At 39.5% G+C, this 22,965-nt stretch overlaps 1 protein-coding gene across 1 annotated transcript in view; it reads right to left on the bottom strand.

Annotated features, from left to right (window-relative positions):
* COL19A1 (collagen type XIX alpha 1 chain) overlaps nucleotides 1-22,965 on the bottom strand; it is a 332,926-nt gene that overhangs the window by 62,744 nt on the left and 247,217 nt on the right. The window contains 14 exon segments of the mRNA XM_045008597.1: nucleotides 2,035-2,088; nucleotides 3,003-3,056; nucleotides 4,229-4,270; nucleotides 6,890-6,943; nucleotides 7,039-7,092; nucleotides 7,189-7,224; nucleotides 9,333-9,410; nucleotides 9,501-9,545; nucleotides 9,855-9,944; nucleotides 11,515-11,568; nucleotides 14,180-14,233; nucleotides 17,902-17,955; nucleotides 18,052-18,087; nucleotides 21,233-21,268. Coding sequence (XP_044864532.1) covers nucleotides 2,035-2,088; nucleotides 3,003-3,056; nucleotides 4,229-4,270; nucleotides 6,890-6,943; nucleotides 7,039-7,092; nucleotides 7,189-7,224; nucleotides 9,333-9,410; nucleotides 9,501-9,545; nucleotides 9,855-9,944; nucleotides 11,515-11,568; nucleotides 14,180-14,233; nucleotides 17,902-17,955; nucleotides 18,052-18,087; nucleotides 21,233-21,268 — 741 coding nt within the window.

Raw genomic sequence — 22,965 nt, 5'->3', positions numbered from 1 at the left:
TAGAAGACCCTAAAACTATTGTTCCATTTTGTGGCTCTGGTAATCAAACCAAATCATAAAAACCATGAGAACTTCAGATCCATTACTGGAGTAACAACTCCATTATGTAGTGTCCTGGATGTAACATTCATTCACCCAGTTACAATGAAGTAACCTAAAGCATCTGCTAAAACACTGGAGCTACCCAACATTGTTGGAGTGCCTCTTACCAAATGGTGAAGGAGCATTAGAATAGCTTCGTTATTGACTGAGTGAGCACTGCACCCTATTGAATCAATAAAAATTTACTTAGAATGAATTTACTCTGGAGCCTCTTTAAAAGCCTATGTGCAAATTATAACCTGGTCTTTTTGTTATTACCTTCTTGATTGCCTCTAAGATCTGTCTCAATTTTTGGCAGTTAGATACTGTCAGAATTGTTTAAAATTGGTTCTCTGTGTGTCAAGTTGCTGCTGCATGCATTGCACCAGAGATGTTGTGCATAGAGAAAGGCCACACTACTGTTTTACCACAGTCCCATTTATTTTTAAAATAAAATGTTTTAGAGCCTTATTTATTATTGTAATTATTTTAAAGTATGTCTTCTAAATCTCAGGACATCTTGAATATTTAAGAAACACCAACCTTGCAGATTCTCTGAATAGTGTCAATACAAAAGGAAAAAAAAACATGATAATTTCTGAAACCATATTTATATTTTGGCAATCTGCTGAGATCTAGGGCAAGCAGGGGCAAAAGCGGAACACTTTTGTTCTGATTCTTTACACCACCCTCAAGATAAGATGTTCCACGTGAATTTTCTTTTTTCCCTTAACATTTATATCAGTTGCTTAGTCTGACAATAATTCATCATTGTTATTAGCATTTTTCTGGATTTATTTTGAATTGTGCAGGAAAGAAAGCATATCGACTAAATCAAAGGTAAAAATCATCATCATTCCATCACAGTTTTGGTGAAAATCTGACACACACTTTACCTCATCACGCTCTTGAAGTGATGGATAGTGTTGAGTACAAATTTCAGTTTGAAAAACACTTTCAATCCATATTTTTATTGAAAATTCACCTTCACTCCATAAATAACATTAGCTATGTACCATGAAACCCCCAGAAAGAATACGAAATTCATCAATACATTCAAAATTCCAAATATTAGCGATCATAATTTTTCAGATACTTTCTCTCCTATCAAAGCAATAACATTTACAAGAGAGTAGTATATTTAACATGTTTCAGTTTAGGTGCTTTGGTATTTAATAGAGCTCACCAAATAATCTGTAATGGATGATTTATTTTACCTATTTCATCTGGCAAATTATCTCCAAGGAGCACATGATTCACTCACATTTATTAGCTGATTAATTTTAGTGAATTCTTTTGACATAAGATTGATCTTGAGCTTTCATTGCAAATATCTGGCATTTAAAACTGGAGCTGTGGAATTTCATTTTCATTAGGCAATAGGTCACATGGTATTTCTCTGTACCCTTACTGGCTTACAATACTCTAGGAATCCAGTATCTCGCGAAAATACATTTTCAAATTCAAAATTCAATCTCTCTGAATATTTTCCTACATTCACTTAATATTTGCTGTTGACATGAATAATCCTGCCACTAAATTTGTTTATTAGAATACTGTTGGAAAATGAACACTAAAGGGGCAGTAATATAGTCAAAGCAAATTTGTTATAAAATGTGAACAAACATTCTAAGAATACTCAGCATATACCCATTTATTGCTCCATCCTGTATTATCTTCTCAATGTTAGCATTTAAATATACAATCATTTGTAATTAAATTAAGAGATGTGAAAAATAAAACTGCCTTACTTAACTGAGTAACAGTACTTAATTATCTGGAAAATTCAGAATAAAAAACTGTTAATATCAGCCTTCCTAACGCTTATATATCTTCTTAACATATTCTAGAGAATTAGATAATATGTGGATTTAATTCTCAATTTGGACCTTTATTCATGTACACATAAGAATAACTGTAATATAATGATTATTGAAATTAAAATAATTTTACCTCATCACCTTTCTCTCCAGAGAGTCCAGGAACTCCACGTTCACCTTTGCTTCCCTATAAAGACATAACTTTTGAACTATCATGAAAACCTATGTACTGTAGTGTGTTTCATTTTAAATATGCTAGTATGGAACTTACGGGTTAGCAATAAGGGACCATAAAAAAACAAAGAGCCAAATTCCACCCCGGCACAGGTCCCACTAAAGTCAATAAACATTATGCCTACTTCTTATGTGCTTGAATTTGGCCCAAAAGACTGAGGCTGGGTGCAAAGTTAGCTTGATAAACTACAACTAGATCACAGAGGGCATGGATCAGTGTTAATGTTGTGCTCCCCATCAATAATTGGCCCGGGCTGGGGAAGCTAATGATTCAACCAACAGACCAAATTCAATGATGAACCCTGGTAACGTGCCATCTGAGGCACGTTGCGCATATACTACGCAGAAGGCTAGGTTACAACTCTTTTCAAAGCAGAATATATACTTTTAAATTATTATTATTGGATTTTGCTCTAAGGGATTTAGGTGTCAAAACCTGCGATCTTTAGTAATTCTTCAGTAAGGCATAATTCCTAATGACTTCAATACAAGTTTAGAATATGTCCCTCTGAAATCAATGAGACTATTCACATGAGTAACAATATGTAAGTACTCAGGATGGTCCAGTGATTGTGGTGCTACCCTGGGAATTGAGAGATTCCCTGTTACACCATAGACTTCCTGCATAGCCTTGGGTAACTCACTCAGTCCTCTGTGCCTCAGTTCCCCCATCGGTAAAATGGGAATGAATCACAGCACTTTGTAGCATAGGGGTGTTGTGAGAATAATACACCAAAGATTATGAGGTTCTGAGATACTACAGTAGTGGGGGCCTTATAAGTATATAAGATAGACAAATAGGATTTGGACCTGCATTTTTAATGGATAAAAAAAAAGTTATCTAAAGTACTCACTTAATAAACTTACCTTTGGCCCCTCCCTGCCAGGGATTCCTGGAGGACCTCTCGGCCCAGTATCACCCTGGAGAACAGAGGAAAATAAAATGATGGGAAGTACTTTAGCAAAAGAAACAGTGGATCATATGAATATATAGTCACACCCATAATCTTGCCTTCCTGCCATTGTGACCATCCCTGTTAGGAAAGCCTGCTACTCCCTTTTCTTCTTTAATGCCTATTAATCCAGGAACACCGGCCTGGAAGTTGCTACAAACATTTTGTTAGAAATATATAGAATTGTGGCGACTAAGCTTTCTACAGAGACATTCATAAATCAAGAACACAGGAGATGCTGGAGGTTTCATTATTTTAAATCTTCCAGTGGTGTAATTTTAGTGATAATATATTAAATGTGAATGAAACAGAAACTGGTGCATGATCTCCCCGGTTTCTTGGCTCTAGATTTTGAGGTGAGACAGAAGTTGCACTTTTGGAAAATATGAGATTCCCCGAAGCAATGCACTGGGAGAGTCCATCACTCACCAGGATTGCCTCCTGGCACAACAGGTAATGTACACACAAACACTTATTTTTTGGAAAAGGTTTTTTTAATTTTTTTTTTAAATTACGACACCTAAAATTACTACAAAGTACTAACTACTACTAAGAACAATTAAAATAAACTAACTACTAAAAGAACTAAGGGGACACAATTGAGGTAAAACAACATGGACAATTGTTAAGGCCACTTCAGCCTGAAGCGGTTGAGAAGGAACTGAGAGCAGTTCGCCCGGGCATGGCTATATAACACCAGCACTCAGCACATGCCTGAGTAACGTGCATCTGTGGGCTGAACAGACACCTCTATGAGAAATCTCCGATCAAAGGTGCCGGGGATGCAAGAACACCTAGAGTGAAGGAACTAGGGTGTCCATAGGGACCTTACTCGAAGAACAACTAGATTTGTTTTTGGATAAAAGAGAGGATTAAGCAGTTTAATGAAAAGCAAGAGGTGGACCCAGGCCTCAAAGGAAGGATCTGGATCAGGATCCAAATTTTTCCGATGGCAGACATGACAGGTCTTTTACTATCTCTGAAGTGTCTTACACCCATAACTTTGGTGATTTACAGTATATAGTAAAACATAACCTTGGTTTTAGGAAAAGCTGACTTATGAAAACATGCAATGTCTATTTTGCTTTGAACAACCCATTCATATTAGTGGTAAGACTTCCTCCTGTACCAATATACTACCTTCAATGAAGCACCCATGTCTCCCAAAAGTGGAAGTGCAATCTGAAATAAAATACATGCATACACTTAAGAAATATTTAATATACTGTATATATCCCACATCTTTAAATATTTGGTTCATGGTTTCCATATGTATTAATGGTATCCAAAAAGTTTACATAAATATGCAAATGAGTCATGATTAAGGCTGTTTTATCATGATATTTTTAAGGAAAAATAAACAGTATTCATGCTGAAAAGTGCAAGAGTCAAATATTCAAATATATTTTTAAAATGTTGTCAATGCTTTCTACCCAAGGTAGTTCTTTGTTCCCTATTGTAGTGAACTAGCTAGAACTGTGTTTGTGCTATGAAAACAGTCAACACACTGAAACATAGTAGCCCCGCTATCAGAGTGTACTCTTCTGAAACCCAACTTAGCCTTCCAAAATGTTTAACAGTCTTTTTTTTATTTCTGCAGGAAAAGGGAGAAATATCATCACCCCTGGAAAATTAAAGCCCTTGCAGATAGTTCTTTGATCTGGTCTTCTGTGTAGCAGTACTGTTTTCCTCCTGTCTTCCCTTAGTTTTCCAAGTGCTAGGTTTAATTTTGTATCTCTCAAAGTGTCCATGAAACTGACTGAGGGTAGGTCTATACTTACCCGCCGGGTCGACGCGTAGAGTTCGAATTCTTGGAGTTCGAACTATCGCGTCTAATCTACCGCCACCACGAACGGCGGTGGCGGAGTCGACGGGGGAGCCGCGGACTTCGATCCAGCGGCGTCTGGATGGGTGAGTAGCTCGAACTAAGGTACTTCGACTTCAGCTACGCTATTCGCGTAGCTGAAGTTGCGTACCTTAGTTCGACCCCCCCCCCTTAGTGTAGACCAGGCCTGAGCTGTTGCTGTTACCTCCACCCACACAGCTCCAAAAAATGAATCCTCATATGTCAAAATGTAGGGATATTTTTGTAAATCATTAAAAAAATCACAAGCTAAATTACTCCTGTGATTGTTGGGGAAAAAAAACAGCCTTGGTCATGATATACAGTTAGATACACTGACAAACTTGGTGTGTACTTGTCTTCAATTTAACCAATTTCAAATGTTAACATTTTTAAAGCTTTAAGGGTCCTGTCCACACCAGGAAAGCAAAAGTGTCAAACCTTGATCTTCAGTACATCAGGAAAATTGCCCTTTGCTGACAACGGATGTTGTCTGTGCAGTGGCACCACCGCTAAACATGATTTAACAGCTAATGTAGAGAAGGACATACCACATTCAGCATGGTTTCACAAACCTTGAAAAATCTGCCAGGAAAGTTCTTAGAGAAGGACTACTCTACATGGCAGGGTTTAAACACTCACCGGGAGGGATGTTCATTAGAGAAGAGGCTAAATTCACACTTTTGTAAGCAGCAGCAATTTGGCTGAAAGACACCATAAAGTTTCCCAGCACTGGAACTTGATGTTTGGGATAGCCATGTCTTTTTATTTTCTTTTTATATATGTCATGTCTCAGTTATCACTGCATCTCACCTGTTATCTGAAACTAAGCCTTCTTAAAAATCTGGTTATATGGTAGCAGGTTTTGGTCCAAACCACTTAGGAAAGGCCAAATCACATTATAATTCTAGGACCACAAGTGAGGTTAACAAGTGACTAAAGGGTTTCACTTTGCGGAGCAACAGGTCCCAAGAGCTGCTCTAGGAATTCTGAGAGGTTTATTTATCTTTTTTGATGCCTCTGTCAGCATTTGTTTTAAAATCAAAATTAAGCTTGTAAAGTTTCAACTCTGGGGAACATGTTAAAGGATCTAAACTCGTTGAGGTGTCTGTTCATTTTAGCCATTTAATTCTTTTGTTACTACTTGAGAAAATTAGTTCACATTATGGGCTAATTACTTGCAAAATTTCATTAATAATATAATAGCTTTTTAAATGTGTCAGAGCAATGCAATTTTTCCCATAGTCTTCTAATTTAAGAAGAACCAAACTATAGTCTTTGAAAATGTATACAGAACTGCTCCTGGGGCTGAGACATGGTAAGCCAAGTTGCAGCCTGGAACAAACTATTAAAGCTAAAGCATAACCTCCTGAAAACAGGCATTTATCATGAAAGTGCTCACATAACCCTAATATTAATGATATTGTAACAAGCTAAATAAAAAAAATCACTAGGTAGTCAATTGAATACAACAGGGATCGGCAACCTTTGGCATGCGGCCCGCCCGGGGCCTGATGGGCTGGGCCCAGGGCCGGTGCAACCCATTAGGCGACCTAGGCAGTCGCCTAGAGTGCTAACATTTGGGGGGCGGCGACCTCAGCGGCCAGATCTTTGGCTGCCCAGGTCGTCGTCGGTCTTTCGGGGGCGGGACCTTCCGCCACCTCTGTCGGGGGCAGGATCTTCCGCCACGTAAGCCGGCAAAAAAGCTGGCAGCGCTCTTGGCTGGGCCGGTTTGTTTACCTGCCGCATCCACAGGTTTGGCCGATCACGGCTCCCATTGGCCACGGTTCGCCGCTCCAGGCCAATGGGGGCTGTGGGGGCTGGCCCTGGTGGGCCGTGGGCCAAAGCTTGCTGATCCCTGGAATACAATTTGCTAGGCCTACTAGGCATCTGATGTCTTTCTGTTTTAAAATACTTGCATCCACACAATGTAAGTCAAGCATAGTCTGTATACATACTGGGTCACCTGGAGGACCAGGAAGTCCTGGCTTCCCATCTGGTCCCGGAGCACCCTAGAAACAGAAACAAGGCCATTGCATTTTAAATTTTGGTCATTGATAAGGGGCACATATATCAATATTGTGTTATATAAAGAACTGTTACTTACATCAGCACCTGGGGTACCTGGAATTCCAGGTAATCCAGGGGGTCCTCTAGGGCCCTAATATACAGAACAGTTACTTAAGATATTATTCAAGAAACTGGAAAACATGTTAAGTTAAATTTATTTTTCCAAACTATACAATAAGTATTTTACCTGTGCACCTGGTTCCCCAAATGGACCTTTAGGACCCTGTAAAAATAGCCAAATGTAGACTCAGATAACAGCAGCAATGCTTTTAAAAAAGGGGTAATCTTGAACCAAAAATACTGAATGTGGGCTTTTGGTTCAGCGCATCTTAGAGAATGGGACCTGCTGAAATGGCAGGTTACAAATCTGGATCCAATTTTGCCAAAGTTCAAGGTTGATCAGATCCAGTATTTTGGTTAAGAACCATTTCACATGGAAAGTAAGGCCACCGACTAATGACACAATTATGTTATTATGAAATGGACTGTTCAGTTAGCTTGTGATTTACAGGGAAAACTGAAATTTATGCAATGCAATAGGCAAAAGCATCACAAATTGTAGGATGCCTAAGAATCAATGTAAAAATGTAAACATTTAAATAACATTAATTTGTTTTTTACATGATTAGACTTGCTTAAAACTTATATTTGAATCTATAGCCACCTGTCTCAAGCATTATGATTTCTATAACTTAGTCATTTCAATAAAGTGTAAAGTACAGTTTAATATGTTGTATTGGACTGACAAGATATTGCCATTTTCATCACAGTGGGATTCAGGAGCATTACCTGTGTCATCTACCTCCTATATTATTGAACACTGTCAAGACAACTAGACAAAGAAAGATTATCACTTGGAAATTATGGAACAACTGCTGGCATTCTCTGAAACTCAGTCCTTTTAAGGCCAAATATTTTCCCAATTTCCCAAGTTGCAGACGGTTCCAGGGCTTATGGAGGGGAAAATTCTGGGGGAGCACACTGGGGTCCTGATCACCATAGAGCTGTGCTGTATTGGGGCTCACACAATAATGAGGATGTTTGAGTGGACATGTGACTATGTAAATGCAGAAGGAAAAATCCCTCACCTGGTGAATATGGGTAGCAACCCCATGTAATCCACTGCAGCCCTGAGTTTCCCTTGAGGGAGAAATCTATCTTCCAGTCCACACTATTACACATTGGCTCTGTACAACACCTCTTTACACAGGCTTGGCAAAGGATCTGTACTTGGTATTGCAACCTTGAAAAACTCTAGGGCCCTTAACATTTTAAGTTAGCAGTGAAAGCTGAGAGAAAATAGTATAGGTTGTTGTAATGAAGTTAATAATTTGTGGAGCTAGCTACATTCTAAAGAAAAAACACTGATATTTTTCAATGTCTTACTTTTCAAAAATATGTTCTATTTACTTTGTGGGAATATCTGAAGAAGTTCCTGTAACCACTGATACTTCCAGAAATGGACTGGATGCTGAAGTAATAAGTGCAATAAAGATGCAGTGTTAAGAAGCAAGAATGAAATAGCATTTTGAACAGTGTGCTGCTGATAGCAAGAATGATTTAAAAGACCATACTACTGCAGCTATTTATTCTGATTACTCCAGATATAGTGTCCTTTGCTCATTTCATGTTTAAAATATACAGGTGGAAATTGGCCACATCTGGACATTGTTGTTTGATGGGTGTGAAGCTTGTGCTGAGTTGTGCAGCTCTGGCTAGAGACTCTGCACCCACAATTCACCCACAGTACTCCAATTCTAGTAATTCAGGCATCCTAACACTGAAGCCCTGGAGCTGCTGCCCAGCTGCCCAGCCTCACCTTTTCCTTCCCAAGGCAGAGTACCTGCCTCTGCCCCACCCACTGTACAGGGCATGGGGGATGACACAGAGAAGGGGACTGTTGTTATTGACTGACTGACTGACAGCCAGGGATGCTTTACGGGGCTTAGTGTCTCTTCTCATGTGCCAGTGCTGGAACCAGAAGGGGCAGACAGATTCAAAAGAGCTGTCAGCCAGAAAAAGAACCTTCAGCTTTAAGATGTCCCAGAGCAATGTGCAATTAATGTGGGAGGGCACAGAGCACAGGCTCTTGTAACTCTCCCATCCTCCACTTATAAGTGAAGTTCTAGGGGGACTAACAGCAAGACCTAGACAGTAATATCATTTTCCGCTCTGTGAAAGGAGAAGAGGTGTTGGGTCAGGAATCACAGTGCAGCAGGGAACTCATATCAGGAATATCTAATCTGAAACGTGTTATATGACCCTGATCATTACATAGATTTCTCAGTAATAACTAAAATAAAACTCTCATATACTGTTTGCTATACTTACAGGGGGTCCTTGAATTCCTATTCCGAGTGGCCCCATCTCTCCAGGGGACCCTTGTACGCCAGGTAGTCCTCTTTCACCCTGATAAAGTTACAAAACTTTCTGTTTCATCTTTAAAAGCAGAAATTAGTGTATCTCTTAGAAATAGGAACTGTGATAATTTTTGTATACCTTAGGCCCTCGTGGACCTGGGGTTCCAGGAGTGCCAGCCAGACCCTAAAAAACAATAGTTCTACCTTAAAATTACAGAGTCTCATTGAATTTTATTGTCAGAGGTAGTCAGCATTTGTAAATAAAAATGATCTGTCTACATCTTGATTATTAGTGCCACAGTCTGTAAGATCATTGAAAAGACACTTGCATTAACAAGAGATTTTAGACTGTATTGTTTATGCACTTGCTTTACAGGTATAACATACACTTTGTTTTCAAAATTATACTAGTATTGCTATACAAATCATTTTCAGTAGTGCTAGAAGTGCTACATGGAAACAAGCAATGAAAGCCCTTGTAGTAAGTACTTACTGGTTTCCCAGGCAGACTTGGCCCAGGGGGTCCTGTCTCACCTTTTGGACCTGGATATCCAGGAGGCCCTGTAATTCCACCAGAATCACCCTGTGGAATAGATATAAACCACTAATTGAAATGTTAGTGTTTTCTTTCAGGAAAATTAACATTAAGGTAGGTCTTGGTTATCATGACTTTTTTACATGGTAGATCTCTGTTACCTGTTATCTCTAGTATCAGAGGGATAGCCGTGTTAGTCTGGATCTGTAAAAGCAGCAAAGAATGCCACAGGATTCTTTGCTGCTGTTATCTCTAGGTATTGGTAAACATTTTAAGCAGCCCTATTTCAGAATGTACCACTGTACTTACATCAGCTTATTTGATAATCAAACACATGACTCCAGTTTTATAAAACAAAACCAACTTTTTAACATTATTTGCAATGCCAGTCAGGCTCTACACACTAAAGCAGGTGTTTGCTATACTGCTAGCAGAGATTTTTCATTGTAAATCAGATAGGCCAACACCTATTCTACAGGGTAGTGAGTTTTCTGACAGGGTGTTTGGAAGTACTGACATGTATTGAAATCTGTTACATATGTTTAGATAACACATTACAGCTTTTAATTTCTTAACAAAATATATATTTGCCCTAAAAAAATGTTACACAGGTAAGTATGCAAGGTAAAAAAACAAAATAAAACACAGGAACATGGGATTTGCTATAGCAGAAAAGACCAAGAGTCCATCTAATCTAGTTAATAACTCTGCTATTTTCCCAGTTACTCAGGCTTGCAATGCTGGTATCATACCTATACTTCTTTCTCCTTCATCCTCTAATACCCAGACTGCCTCTTAATCCTACCAGTTATTCCTCTGTAACATCTCCACAGTCTATCCCCTCCTCTCTATCCCTATTGCAAAAATCTGGGTCCGTGCCTTAGTCAATATCTCATCTCAGTTACTGACATTTCCTCTTCTCACCTTAAAGGCTCTGCTCAGTTGTACTCCTGCCTACATCTCCCTTATCTTTCTCACTTTAACTCTACACTCTACGAACACAGCACATCCCTGGCTAGCCCAACTCCTTCTTCCACAAGTGACTTTGTGCCTTTTCTCATGCTACCCTTTCCACCTCAAATATCCTCCCAGATCATGTGTGTTGTGCAACCTTATGTTTCTTCCTGTTCCACAAGACTAGCTTCTTAGGTCTATGCCCCAATGCTGACCTCTATTCATGCCTTCTCAACAGCTTGCACCCTCAAACTATTAATGTACTTCATTGGCTTTCTTTAAAACACAAACCCCAAGATGTATAAATGCAATAACTTATCTCAGAATTCACATCCTTCCCATATAATTCTCCCTTTCTCCCTGTACATGAAGGTACACAAACACACAAACACAATATTAACCCTTCCTGTTCTGTAGTACTGGTATGTCCAACTGCAGGCCTAATCCCACCCCCCTTTAAGTCAATGGGATTCTTTCAATTATTAAATTGAAATTGGATCGACACATTAAAAGGTAAACTCTTCAGGCAAGAGACATGTTTTTTATTTATTCTTAAAGTACCTAGATAGATGAATGTGGAAGGATGGAAGACTCCTTCAAGATTATAATATTTGACTAATATTTTCTAAATCATAAATTTAATTGATCAAATTTTAGTGCATACCTTTTCTCCTTTAATTCCTGGTTTTCCTGGTATCCCAGGCTCTCCTGGTAAACCCTAGTTAATTTAAAAAAAACAACATTTTACATTGATTACAGCATCTTTCAGGTCAGTATGCTATCTGAGATTAAAGGTGAAAAAGGCACTTAATCTGGAGTAGTTACCATACATTATAGGCCCAGCTAAGATCCTCTTATTCATGCAAGTGAGAACTTCTTTAGGGGTATGCATATGTTATTTTGTTTAAATGAATAATTACTAACCAAAAATTGCCTTCTATACCCTTCTGGGCAGTACCTTCCTGAAAAAATTCAATTTAGAGATTTCTGGGGAAAAAAATCAAAATAAACCAAAGTCCTGAAAACTGACAGTGTTTAAAGGAAGATGGCAGCAAGTAAAATGACTAGATTTAAAGGATTAGTTTGCCTGCGGCTACTGGGATATGATGCGCATGGTGTTGGGCACCACTTGCTTGATATTTTCTTTACTCTTAAAGCCTCAAGGAACCAAATTTTAATATTGTACATTTGATTAACTCCAAATCTCCTTTTTTAAAAAAAAATGTTAGTTTTAAATAGTCAAAAGACAACAATTAAAAATCTCAGCAAAATAATGGCATTCTGTCCCTCCTCCACATGTCTGCTTCCACATCAAAATTTTGAATTTCATATTTGTCCTTTCCCTCCTAATAATACAAGCAACTAGAGATGCAAAGACATGAAAGAATAATAAAATAAATTTAAAATTACCTAAGCATGCATAAATAGCTTAAACTCAAGTTCACTCTCTAACCCCACAAGATTTTCATTTACTTTATATAAAAGTGTGATCTACATTTGTTCCAAAAGGAAGTATAGAGTTGTCATCTGCCTTAACACATTACATTACATTTATTCCATGAAGTAATGTATGCTTGTCCATCATGAACCTTAGGTAAGTTCCACAGCAAATGGTAGATCTACTCAAAGGCAAGAATGTCTAGTATTCATGCCCAACTATGATATGCAAATTCAAATGAAAAGTAATTATCTTTGTCAAAAAGATCTTGAAAGGCATATCACTTGAACTTTTCTTTGCACTGGGAAACATTTAATCTTGTTAGCACTTGCAGGTAAAGAATGAATGGAATGTTCATGTCAGTAGGAAGCATTCAATTGGCTGTGTTCTCCTTGCTTGACTGTATTCTGCCCTAAATGCAGACAAACTGTTTGTTTCATACATTTCATACATCATTCATTTCAAAAGGATATAAAAAAATCCTGAACTGTAGATGAGTGAAAGATGTTCATTAGTTTCACAAATGGAAAATCATTACAAAAGTACATAGGAGTTTAGATGTGTTAACTATGAGCCAGATTTTCTGCCCTGCTTCATCCCTGTTTAGAGTGACACAAAGGGGATTCAATCTGGCCCTACCTGCCTTGCTGGGGATTCCCCTGTGTAGATAAGTGATCTTCCCTTGCAGACTCTGGTGTACAAGCCATGTCAGAGGCAAGGAGGAAAAAAGTCCAGAGTGAGTTAATCACAGCTGGTGAATGGTTTCTCGGGGAACAAGATTAAAGCAGCACTACCTCCCCATGCATTGGGCAGAAAATCTGGGAGTCAGAACTAGCTTCATGACAGTCCTCTTTCCCAACTCTACTGTTCCAAATCAAAGCCTAGGCAAAAATAGGGACTATGGCTATACACATTGCACACAAGTGTGCTTGGTGCTGTACAATAGATAAAGGACAATGCAGTCCCGGCCCCAAGAAATTTGCAGTACAGTTCACAAACAATTTTTGGGACTGGAGAGTTCAGTCTTGAAATTACATGTTTTAATATGCCACTTAGTCAAAGACACTGTAGATGAATGTACCTTACAAACCAAAATTTTAAAACTAGGTACCTAAATTGGGCATGTATAAATTAAATGTTAGTAACTAAATTCAGGTGCCAAATAAATTATTGCATACACAACCAACTACTTGTGTTCACAGTCACTTGTTTTGCACACAGCTGTGTATTTTGTACTCAAAATGCCCATTTGCATACACATGCACATATTTTGCGTGGCCAACAATAACAGAATCGAAATATAGCTTCAATGTAGTTATACAAGGGATTAATTTGGTCCTTACTTATACCACTGACCTAGAGTGCTAAGGTAATAAATAAGTCTGCATGCTTAGGTTCATATTATCCACTATTACTGAAAGTTTGTTGATAATGACAAATTATAGATTTGAAAAACACAGATAGTAAAAGTGAGGCCATTTATTTATAAGGCCTTGAATTTTTCTTCCCTTCCCAACTTCCCCAATCTTATATCTTATCACACTGATCTTTCCAACTCATTGTAATGATCTCAGACAAGCTCTGTAAGGGGATTATAGTGGGATTTTTCACCTTTGGTGTATATTTCTATAGTAGGGGGTGATCTGGGCACTTGTGTGTTACACAAATTAGTATTAAAATCCCCACTTGGTAGATGACAAAACAAAGACACTCAGAGGTTTTGCACAACCCTGAACACTAAGAGTTGGAATTTGCATTTTCAAATCCCATGGGCTAACTATTAAATCACCCCCCATAAAAAGACCACACAACAATAGTTCACCTGGCACTGTTTGTCTAATATCTCACCTGAACAGATTTTACTGACTGTAGAAAATTACACAATACTTACGACTTCTCCTGGATGTCCTCTGGGTCCAATGGGTCCTGGAGGACCTTGCAGTCCCTACAGTGTGTGTATATATATATATATTAATTTGAGTTAAAAATCAATATATTTGCAATTATTTTATACTGAATAAAGAATAAAGCACTTTATCCACTATAAGGACATAAACCAGGGGTGGCCAACCTGAGTCTGAGAAGGAGCCAGAATTTATGAATGTACATTGCCAAAGAGCCACAGTAATATGTCAGCAGTCTGTGATCAGCTCCCTCAACCCCAGCGCCTCCCACCCACAGCAGCCCCGCTGATCAGCACCTCCCCCTCCCTCCCTGCACTTCCTGATCAGCTGTTTTGTGGCGTGCAGGAGGCTGTGGAGGAAAGGGGGGAGGAGCAAGGGCACGGCAGGATCGGGGAGGGGACAGGAAGGGATGGAGTGGGGGCAGGGCCTGTGGCACAGCCAGGGGTTGAGCAGTGAGCACCCTCTGGACAATTGGAAAGTTGGAGCCTGTAGCTCCAGCCCTGGAGTCGGTGCCTATACAAGGAGCCGCATATTAGCTTCTGAAGAGCTGCATGTGACTCCAGAGCCACAGGTTGGCCACCCCTGACATAAACAAAAGAGCTGCTAAGAATTATTTTCTACCTGGATTAGAGAGCAACTGTAACCCACACACCTCCTGGGTGTGGTGCTCAGTCCCCTCTAGTGGCACCAAGACCACTTAGAGATTAATGAGTCTGCTCCAGTCTTAGCTAACAGCAATATGGCTTTTAGCTCACACAGTAGAGGCTCATGCACTAAGCTCCAAAGGTCCCAGGTTTGATCTCGCCCGTCGAAGACTATGGTCTGTCAGTGTTACAAAAAAGTTACTGCTAGTTCATTCTCCACTGCCCTGATAGGATTTGCATTGTTATGCTTCCCAATGAACTATATTAGAAGTTTCCATATTAATGAGCTAATTTCTCAAAACATGTCCACATAGGGGGTCTGCTTTATGGGCCAGATCGTCAATTGTGTAAATCATTGTAGCACTGTTGAAGTCAATGGAGCTATGACATTTTACACCAGCTGAGGATCTGGCCCAGTGTGTCCACAGGAAGAGGATAACAGCTGCTGCTGAAAAGGTTGAAAAAAGAATACTGCCCATGGGACTTTAGGACTCCAACAAGGCCATGTGTGACTGGATGGACCCTAAGCCATTGAACTGGAAAAAAAATGAATCAAGGCTTCTTGCTTTAGGATTCTGTTGAAGGAAGGAATGCTCTATCTGTTTGTCATGGTTATAACTTCTATAAGATGCATATGCATCTGGGAAGGAATTGGAGAGTTTCTTTTCTTAATTATATCACCTGTCCAAGGTCACGGAAGAAGGGTGAGAGGAAAGGGGTTTTAGCTATTAGGGCAGTAGCCACTAATCAGGAGACCTGGGTTCAAGTCCCTGTTCTGCAACAGACTTCCTGTGTGATCTTGGGCAAATCAGCTTGCCTCTCTGTGCTTCAGTTTCCCATCTGTAAAATGGAGTTAATAGTATTTCCCTATCTTATAGTTTTGAGAGGATAAATACATAAAAAATGTGGGGCACTCCTATACTATGGCAATGAGAGCATTTAAGTACCTAGGATAAATAGACTGAACCGTGTCCTTGGGTTGCTGCAGAGGTTTCCTACATCAGTGAATCCCAGATCAGCCAGCCAGGTGAGGAATCATGCAGATCTTTCTAAAGGCAGCTGAGATGGTGACCATTGTTTTGGTAAGGTCCTGGGGGCTGATGTCAGACCAAAGGAAGCCAGGTATATGGCCTCTACCAAGTGGAAGTAACCAACAGTTTACAGAACATATCCCCATTCTGAGGATTCTGGGGCAGAATAGAGAAGGAGAAATGTGACTGAAGATCGGGGGCAGGAGAGGATTTAAGGATTTATAACCCAAGAGTTTGAGGCAATCCTGTTTCAGGAGTGAAGGAACACAGAATCTATCTGATTTGAGGGACAGGAATAGTTAGAAATGGCTCCAGTGTTTTTTCTCTGGACAAAGCTTTGGCTCTAGATTCCTTCTTGTGAAAGGAATGCTGAGGTTTGTTCTTAGGTTTCTATTTCACTGAAGATTTCCCCACAAGAAGCTGGGCCTATTCCTCCCTGAGGAAAAGGAGAAAAATGAGGCTTTGTGTTTCCCTAGCTGGGAAGCAGAGGTGGAGAGGAAGGTTGTTTTCTCCAAAACCTCCTTCAATGCAGAATCCACTAAATTCCCAATCATATGGGGACACTTAAAGATTAAGGGCAAGGAGACAAAATTTGAAGATATCCTCACCTCAGGACCAGATTGGACTGCAAGTGAACAGAATCTTGAGCCACATTGAGAATATTTGATAGGGCAATGTTAGAGGTTCCTGTGTACCAGGAAGGGCAACTTGGAGTCAACAGCATTGATCCCCTGGGTCTCCATGAGCCACAGGAGGTGCAAGGGGCATAGAAAGTGATAGTGATTTGGATGTTCTCAGTTTAAAAGATTATTTTCATAGCTTCATCCCAGGGGCTCATGAAGGAACACACTGGACTCCAGAGTTAGGTCTAAGGTCTTAGACTGGGAAATTATGGCTAAATCCATGTTTGAGTGGAGCAACCAGAGGCTGTGGAAATCAGAGTCCACATTGTAGAGTCTGAAAAGACCTTTTGGGGCAGGGTGGGTGTAGAATCAGAAGAGGCAGGAAACAGAAAAGGCCCTGTTCATTCAGGTTATGGTTTCTTCCTGAGTGTCTAAAGCTGGGGATGGCACCGGATTCAGAACCACTTCTGTCCCTGATTGGGCTTGAGCATGGTGTGCTGCATGAGCAGTCTGCATGGTTCTTAAGTGAGGTGGGAAGGATGGACAGAATGGGCCCATTGCCAAAGGCTGCAGAGGAAAGGCACAGGAGAGGTATTTTGGCTCTGAGAGGAAGACTCCATTGTACCTACTATTCTATGCAATTACAGAGCTCAGCTGAGGCCAGGAGGAGAGATGGTTCCTCAGCTAAGAAACACAAGCTATTTCTAGAGAGGAAAGAGAACAACTAGAGAAGTCTGCCTGCACTCTGTAAATTGAGACTGATAGTGTTGCATCCACTCTGGCTACCACCTGGTTGGCTGACAGATGAGGACTCATTCATTAGTCTGTATTGGTGATATCCACAATACAAAATGTGTAATTGCACACATAAATAGCCAAAGGATAGAAATAGTAGTGGTCCTAAAAGTTCCTTGCAGCATTTTTCCCTAGTGAGTGAGGCTGAAATCAACCACAATATTACTAACTAAATGTAAAACAGCTATATTCTGCCTTCAATCTTGTGTAAGTCTCCAACTGACATCAACCCTGCTATATATTGTGGGTAGCATATATTGTATCACCTGCACCTAACCATAATTAATTTGTAATTTAGCTCCCTACACAGAATAAAATTGACACGTCTGCATAAATATTAGCATCAGAATAGCCTCTTTTTGGTTATGGAGGCCATATTTCAAAAAATGTAATTCCCAAAAAGTGCATTCAGACTTTTGAATACACATGTTATTCAGGGATGTGTGCATGTATAACCCCAGCTTGTATGTACACAAGAACTTTGGGAATGCAACTCAAGTACACACACTAAAAAAAATTGGCCTGTGCTATATAAAGTGAACGAAATAACACCCAACGGCATAATAAGAAGCCACTACACGCTACTTTCAATTTTATAATAAATAGTTTTAAATACCTCTGGTCCTGGATTTCCAGTGAGTCCAGGAGGACCACGATCTCCTGTTTCACCCTAAAAAGCATAATTTTTCTCAAATAATTTAATGTTATTTCTACAAGAGACAGCTGTGTACAAACTAGATATTTTGTATACCAATCAGAAAAATACCTTAATTCCTTGTGATCCTTTCATTCCAATTTCCCCCTGAAAATAACAGATATGATCACAATAAGTTGAAATTTAGACTAAGATTGACTGTGTTGAAGTTACTACACACAGAAATGTTGTCATATTAATTTAGTTAACACAATTTAGCAAATAATGAAAATCTGGTTATTCTTTAAAGAGTTGTCGATGGAAAACTTTGAAAAGGATTGTCTTCTGAAAAATTCTATTTGGAGTTTCGGGTATGGTGATTTCTCGTCTCATGTTTTATTCCTAAGGATATTTGCATGAAAACAAAATATTTGCTTAAGAACTCTCTGTTCCTGGTGCTTTTTCCTCACTTAAAGTCATTACCCTGTTTGTGATGGGATATATGCCTTTCCAAAGCTACTCATTTTTACAGTATATCCTATTCCACATAGGTTCTTATACAGCATTCATCACCATAGTATATGAGCCCCTTCCTGCAGTGCATTAAGCAATGTGACTAACATTTGTCATATCATAAAGAGAGGATTATGATTTACTGTAAGAAATACAAAGCAGCTCTAGATGTAATCTTAAAGAATAAGGATTCTGATTCCTTGAAAACATCTTTAGTAATAAAAAAGGGACATGTAAAAATATGGCTATGAGAAGAATTGCCTGCAAATAAAGTTTTTAAGAGCTTCCCAAAGAGATGAATGGGCTTTTAATAAAGACGGTAACATATTTTATGTAGTATGCTTGATGTTCAGTGTTAATTGCAGAGTTAATGAAATAGCTGCAGTTTCTCACTAAGATGACTAGTGCATTTGCTAGTGTAATAGTTAGAACTCTGAGGGATAGTATGCTTGATCTTGCTACCTTTAATCTCTACAGCCAATATCTTATTGACTCAGTAAGAGCAGAATAAGGCCGCTGTTGAGATGTTTAGACTCAGCTACTTCCATCTCAGATCAGCCAGACCTTTCTTGGGATCTACAGTGCCAAAGCCTACTCTGTGGTGACCCTGCACCTTGTATTTAAAGTTCCAAAAATTCATCCCAGAAATAGCTTCACAGAAGAAATCAGAGAGAGGCCAAGGACAGATTTAGCCCAAGGACTGCAAGCACTGAGATTCTAGCTGCCCTCATGCAGATGTACAAGAAAGGGAAAGGTTCCTTTTTGCCAAAGCCTCTCTCTGAGTTGGAAGAGCGGGCAGTTGAAAATGCCAACTTTTAATATGCCGATTTGATATGTCAATAATCGAGAGGCAATAAACATGGAACCCCATGATGCCATTTTTATAGTCAAGTTTCAGAATATTTGGCATGAAACCTATTAAAATGTACCAAAAAATTACAGAATGTAAATGTGACAGGATCCCCAGGTGAAGCCTGGGGGTTAAGACCCCCTTAACTCTCCAGCCTGGGCTGTCTCTCACAATGCCTTGGAAGTGACAAGCAGCAAACTCCTGCAGGTGCTGTTATCACTCAGCACAACCACATATGCAGCCCCACACCCAGCTAGATTGCATGAATACTCCTAGAGCCACTCATGAATCACACAGAGAAAGGCACCAGCCAAATCCCCCCAGCTCCCAGCACTGTACCTCAGGAATATACCATCTTGCACTGCTCAAGATGAGCAGTGCAAATTTATTAATTGGTTCACTACTTCATCAATGGAATGTGGATATACACCAGCCTTTGTAAAACTGAGCAGATTTACCAAACACTCTGGGTAAATTCACCGGTAAAGATAGTATCAGAGGGGTAGCCGTGTTAGTCTGGTTCTGTAGAAGCAGCAAAGAATCCTGTGGCACCTTATAGACTAACAGACGTTTTGCAGCATGAGCTTTCGTGGGTGAATACCCACTTCTTCGGATTCTTCATCCGAAGAAGTGGGTATTCACCCACGAAAGCTCATGCTGCAAAACGTCTGTTAGTCTATAAGGTGCCACAGGATTCTTTGCTACCGGTAAAGATAAACAGTTAAACAAATGTATTGACTACAAAAGATAGATTTTAAGTGATTATAAGTGATAGGCAAAGAGTCAGAGTGGTTACCAAAAGAAAAGAAAATATAAGCACTCAGTCTAAACTCTCAACCCTATTAGACTGGGCAACATCTAGATTTAGCAGTTTTCCTCAACCCACTGGATACTGCAGTTCATAGTACACAGGACTCACCCTTGAAACCTGTGCCACTTCCCTCTGTTGGAGTCTTCAGTCTTCTGAGTGGCCTTGTTGCTTGCTGCATAGGTTGGGGCAGGACAAAGGCAAAGCAGTGGGGCCACTGTGTTCTGTTTTATACCCTTAGTCCATGTGCTTGGAGAACACAAGTCCAGGCATATCTGGTGGGCACTGTTGAGTCACAAGGTGAAGCAATACCCCGATGTGTCTACTGTGAGTGAGTCTTTGAATTGTAATTCCTCTGATGGACAATGGCTGGTGATGTCTGTTCAGCACCCACTTGGGCATTGGTTACCTCCATTGTCATTGCCTCTGGAAAGCTAGTATCTGGGTGCTTCCCAAACCCACAGTGTATTTTAGTGAAAACTATCCAACACAATTCTTATTATTTTATATGCATTAATGATACACATGTTTGGATGGAACAATGGGTTTCAGCATATCATAACCTTTCCCCTGATAACCCACATGGGATGCTTTATATGTGTGGAAGTAGAGATGGAAATGAAGGGGATTTCAATGTAAATTGTGTAGTTTGTGAGCAAGAGCTAGGCTAGCTGTAATCCTAATAACGTGAGATTTGTAGAAGCGAGGATTGTGTGAGGCGAGTGGGAAAGAACTGTGTGAGAAGTTGTTGTGACCTTGAGTTAGATAAGTATGGAATGTAGACTATAGTTTAAATTGGTGAGAAAAGTAAGATATCAGGATGACCTGTGTATAAACAAAATGCAGCTGTTGCCCTTTATTGTTTGTAACAAAAGATATAAATGTTTGCTGTAATTGTTATCTGGAGAGAGACCTCTGTCTCTCTCTCTCTCCATGCAATTGCTAGAGATAATAAAGTATCTGACTTGCTGCACCCAACCTGAGTGTGAGAACTTTGTTTTTCTCCGACATATGCAATATCACAATTAGATGAGGAATATAGGGGTTACAGGACATTGCCAGAGGTAAGAGTGTCACAGCATACATGGTGAGAAAATAAGATCTAAGCATAAATATTGTCTCAAAGCTTTAGCTGTACTTACTGGATCCCCCTTTTCTCCTTTTTCAGAAGACTCTCCCTGTGACAGTATACAGTAAATGTTAATACTTACATGGTAATTTTAAATGATAAATAGTTTGTATGTCTGCTTTTGGAAAACAACTCTTCAAAACATATAGAAAACAAACTAACAGTTATATGTATTCAATACATACATACAACTTTATAAAATATATAAACTATGAAAGCCCATTTAAAGATCACATTAATTTAATTATAAAGAATATAGACAGACAATAAAATGGGATTCTATCCAAGTTTGTTTCTTTTATGTCTGGGTCACGTATTATATATTACATGTAATCATAAGCATAAAGCTTTCAAACCTGGGTCTGCACATCATCATGCTACAACTTTCCACCTGCTAACTTACTAGCATTAGCTAGAACTGGGACTCCTTGAAGCCCAATTCAGAAAGACGGCTCCACCTCTGGGCCCCAACTGGTGGGACAACAGAGCTCTTGATTGGCCTGCTCCCCCTACTGAAGGCATGAGGAGAGCAGTAAATTGTCAGTACAACTGGGGCTTCATTCTGCTTTGGACTTCTTACCCTCTACTACCTGCTTTTGACTTTCGGTTTCCTTACTTGGCCTGATTCCTGGTTCTGGATCTCTTCTCCTGACACTGACCTCCTGGTTTCCTGACTCATGCTGATTCCTGGTATCAGTCTCTCTGTTCCTAATCTCCTGGTTCTGAACACTGGGTGGCATGGGGACCTGGCCACTTGCCTTGTACTAACCAGCAGGCCTGTCTGCCTATGTCTTGGGCCTGACACAGGATCGGAAACAGATATCAGAAAGTGATGACTGAAATAGTGTAAAAATATGAGTTAAATTCTCAAAAGCAAATGACTTTTAATACACAAAACCATGATTCTTTCAAATTAACAGCCTAAACTAGATTTCTGTTTGTATGAAGATCATTTACAGTACACGGTTTTAACAAGAACTAGTTGATCCTCTAACATTCTGGGGCCTAACATTACTTCAATTTAAATCACTAGCAAAACTCCTATTGATTCAATGGAAGCATGACTGAACTTTTTGCTATTTCTAGAAAAAATGCGGTTTACATCTTTTCACCAGTAATGAAAAAATTGTTTCGGCTGAATCTGCTGTTGGAAAGCTTCAACTAAAACTAAAAGATGATTAACTAGAAAAGTCTTTTTCTAAGCTTTGATCATGCTAAGAATGCTGTTTTTTTCATCTAGGTATTGAAGATGGTACTTCTTCACACAATGCACAGTCAACTTGTGGACCTTGTTGCTAGGGGATGTTACAAAGGCCAAAAGTGTAACTGGGTTTAAAAAAGAATTAGATAAGTTCCTAGAGGATAGGTCCATCAATGGCTATTAGTCAAGATAGTCAAGGATGCAACCCCATATTCTGGATGTCCCTAACCTCTAACTGCCAGAAGCTGGGACTGGATGACAGGGGATGGATCACTCAATAATTGCCCTGTTTTGTTCATTCCCTATGAACCATCTGCCATTGGTCACTGTCAGAAGATTTGATATTGAGTTAGAAAGGCCATTGATCTGACCCTCTATGGCCATTCTTATGTTCCTAATTTAAAAGAAAGTAAAAGAATATTGTTATTTTAATCAGCAATCAGTATTTCATTGTTTGAGATGCTTGCTTTCTTTTGAGGTTTTAGGTACCTCCTGGTTGTGCCTAGATCTGTGGTGTTTTGGAAATTCATGCATCTTGAAATCAG

This window comes from Mauremys mutica, chromosome 3 (genome assembly GCF_020497125.1).
Source record: "Mauremys mutica isolate MM-2020 ecotype Southern chromosome 3, ASM2049712v1, whole genome shotgun sequence".
Taxonomy (NCBI): domain Eukaryota; kingdom Metazoa; phylum Chordata; order Testudines; family Geoemydidae; genus Mauremys; species Mauremys mutica.
Note: the sequence above shows the minus strand (reverse complement) of the source record. Positions and strands in the feature narration are given on the sequence as shown.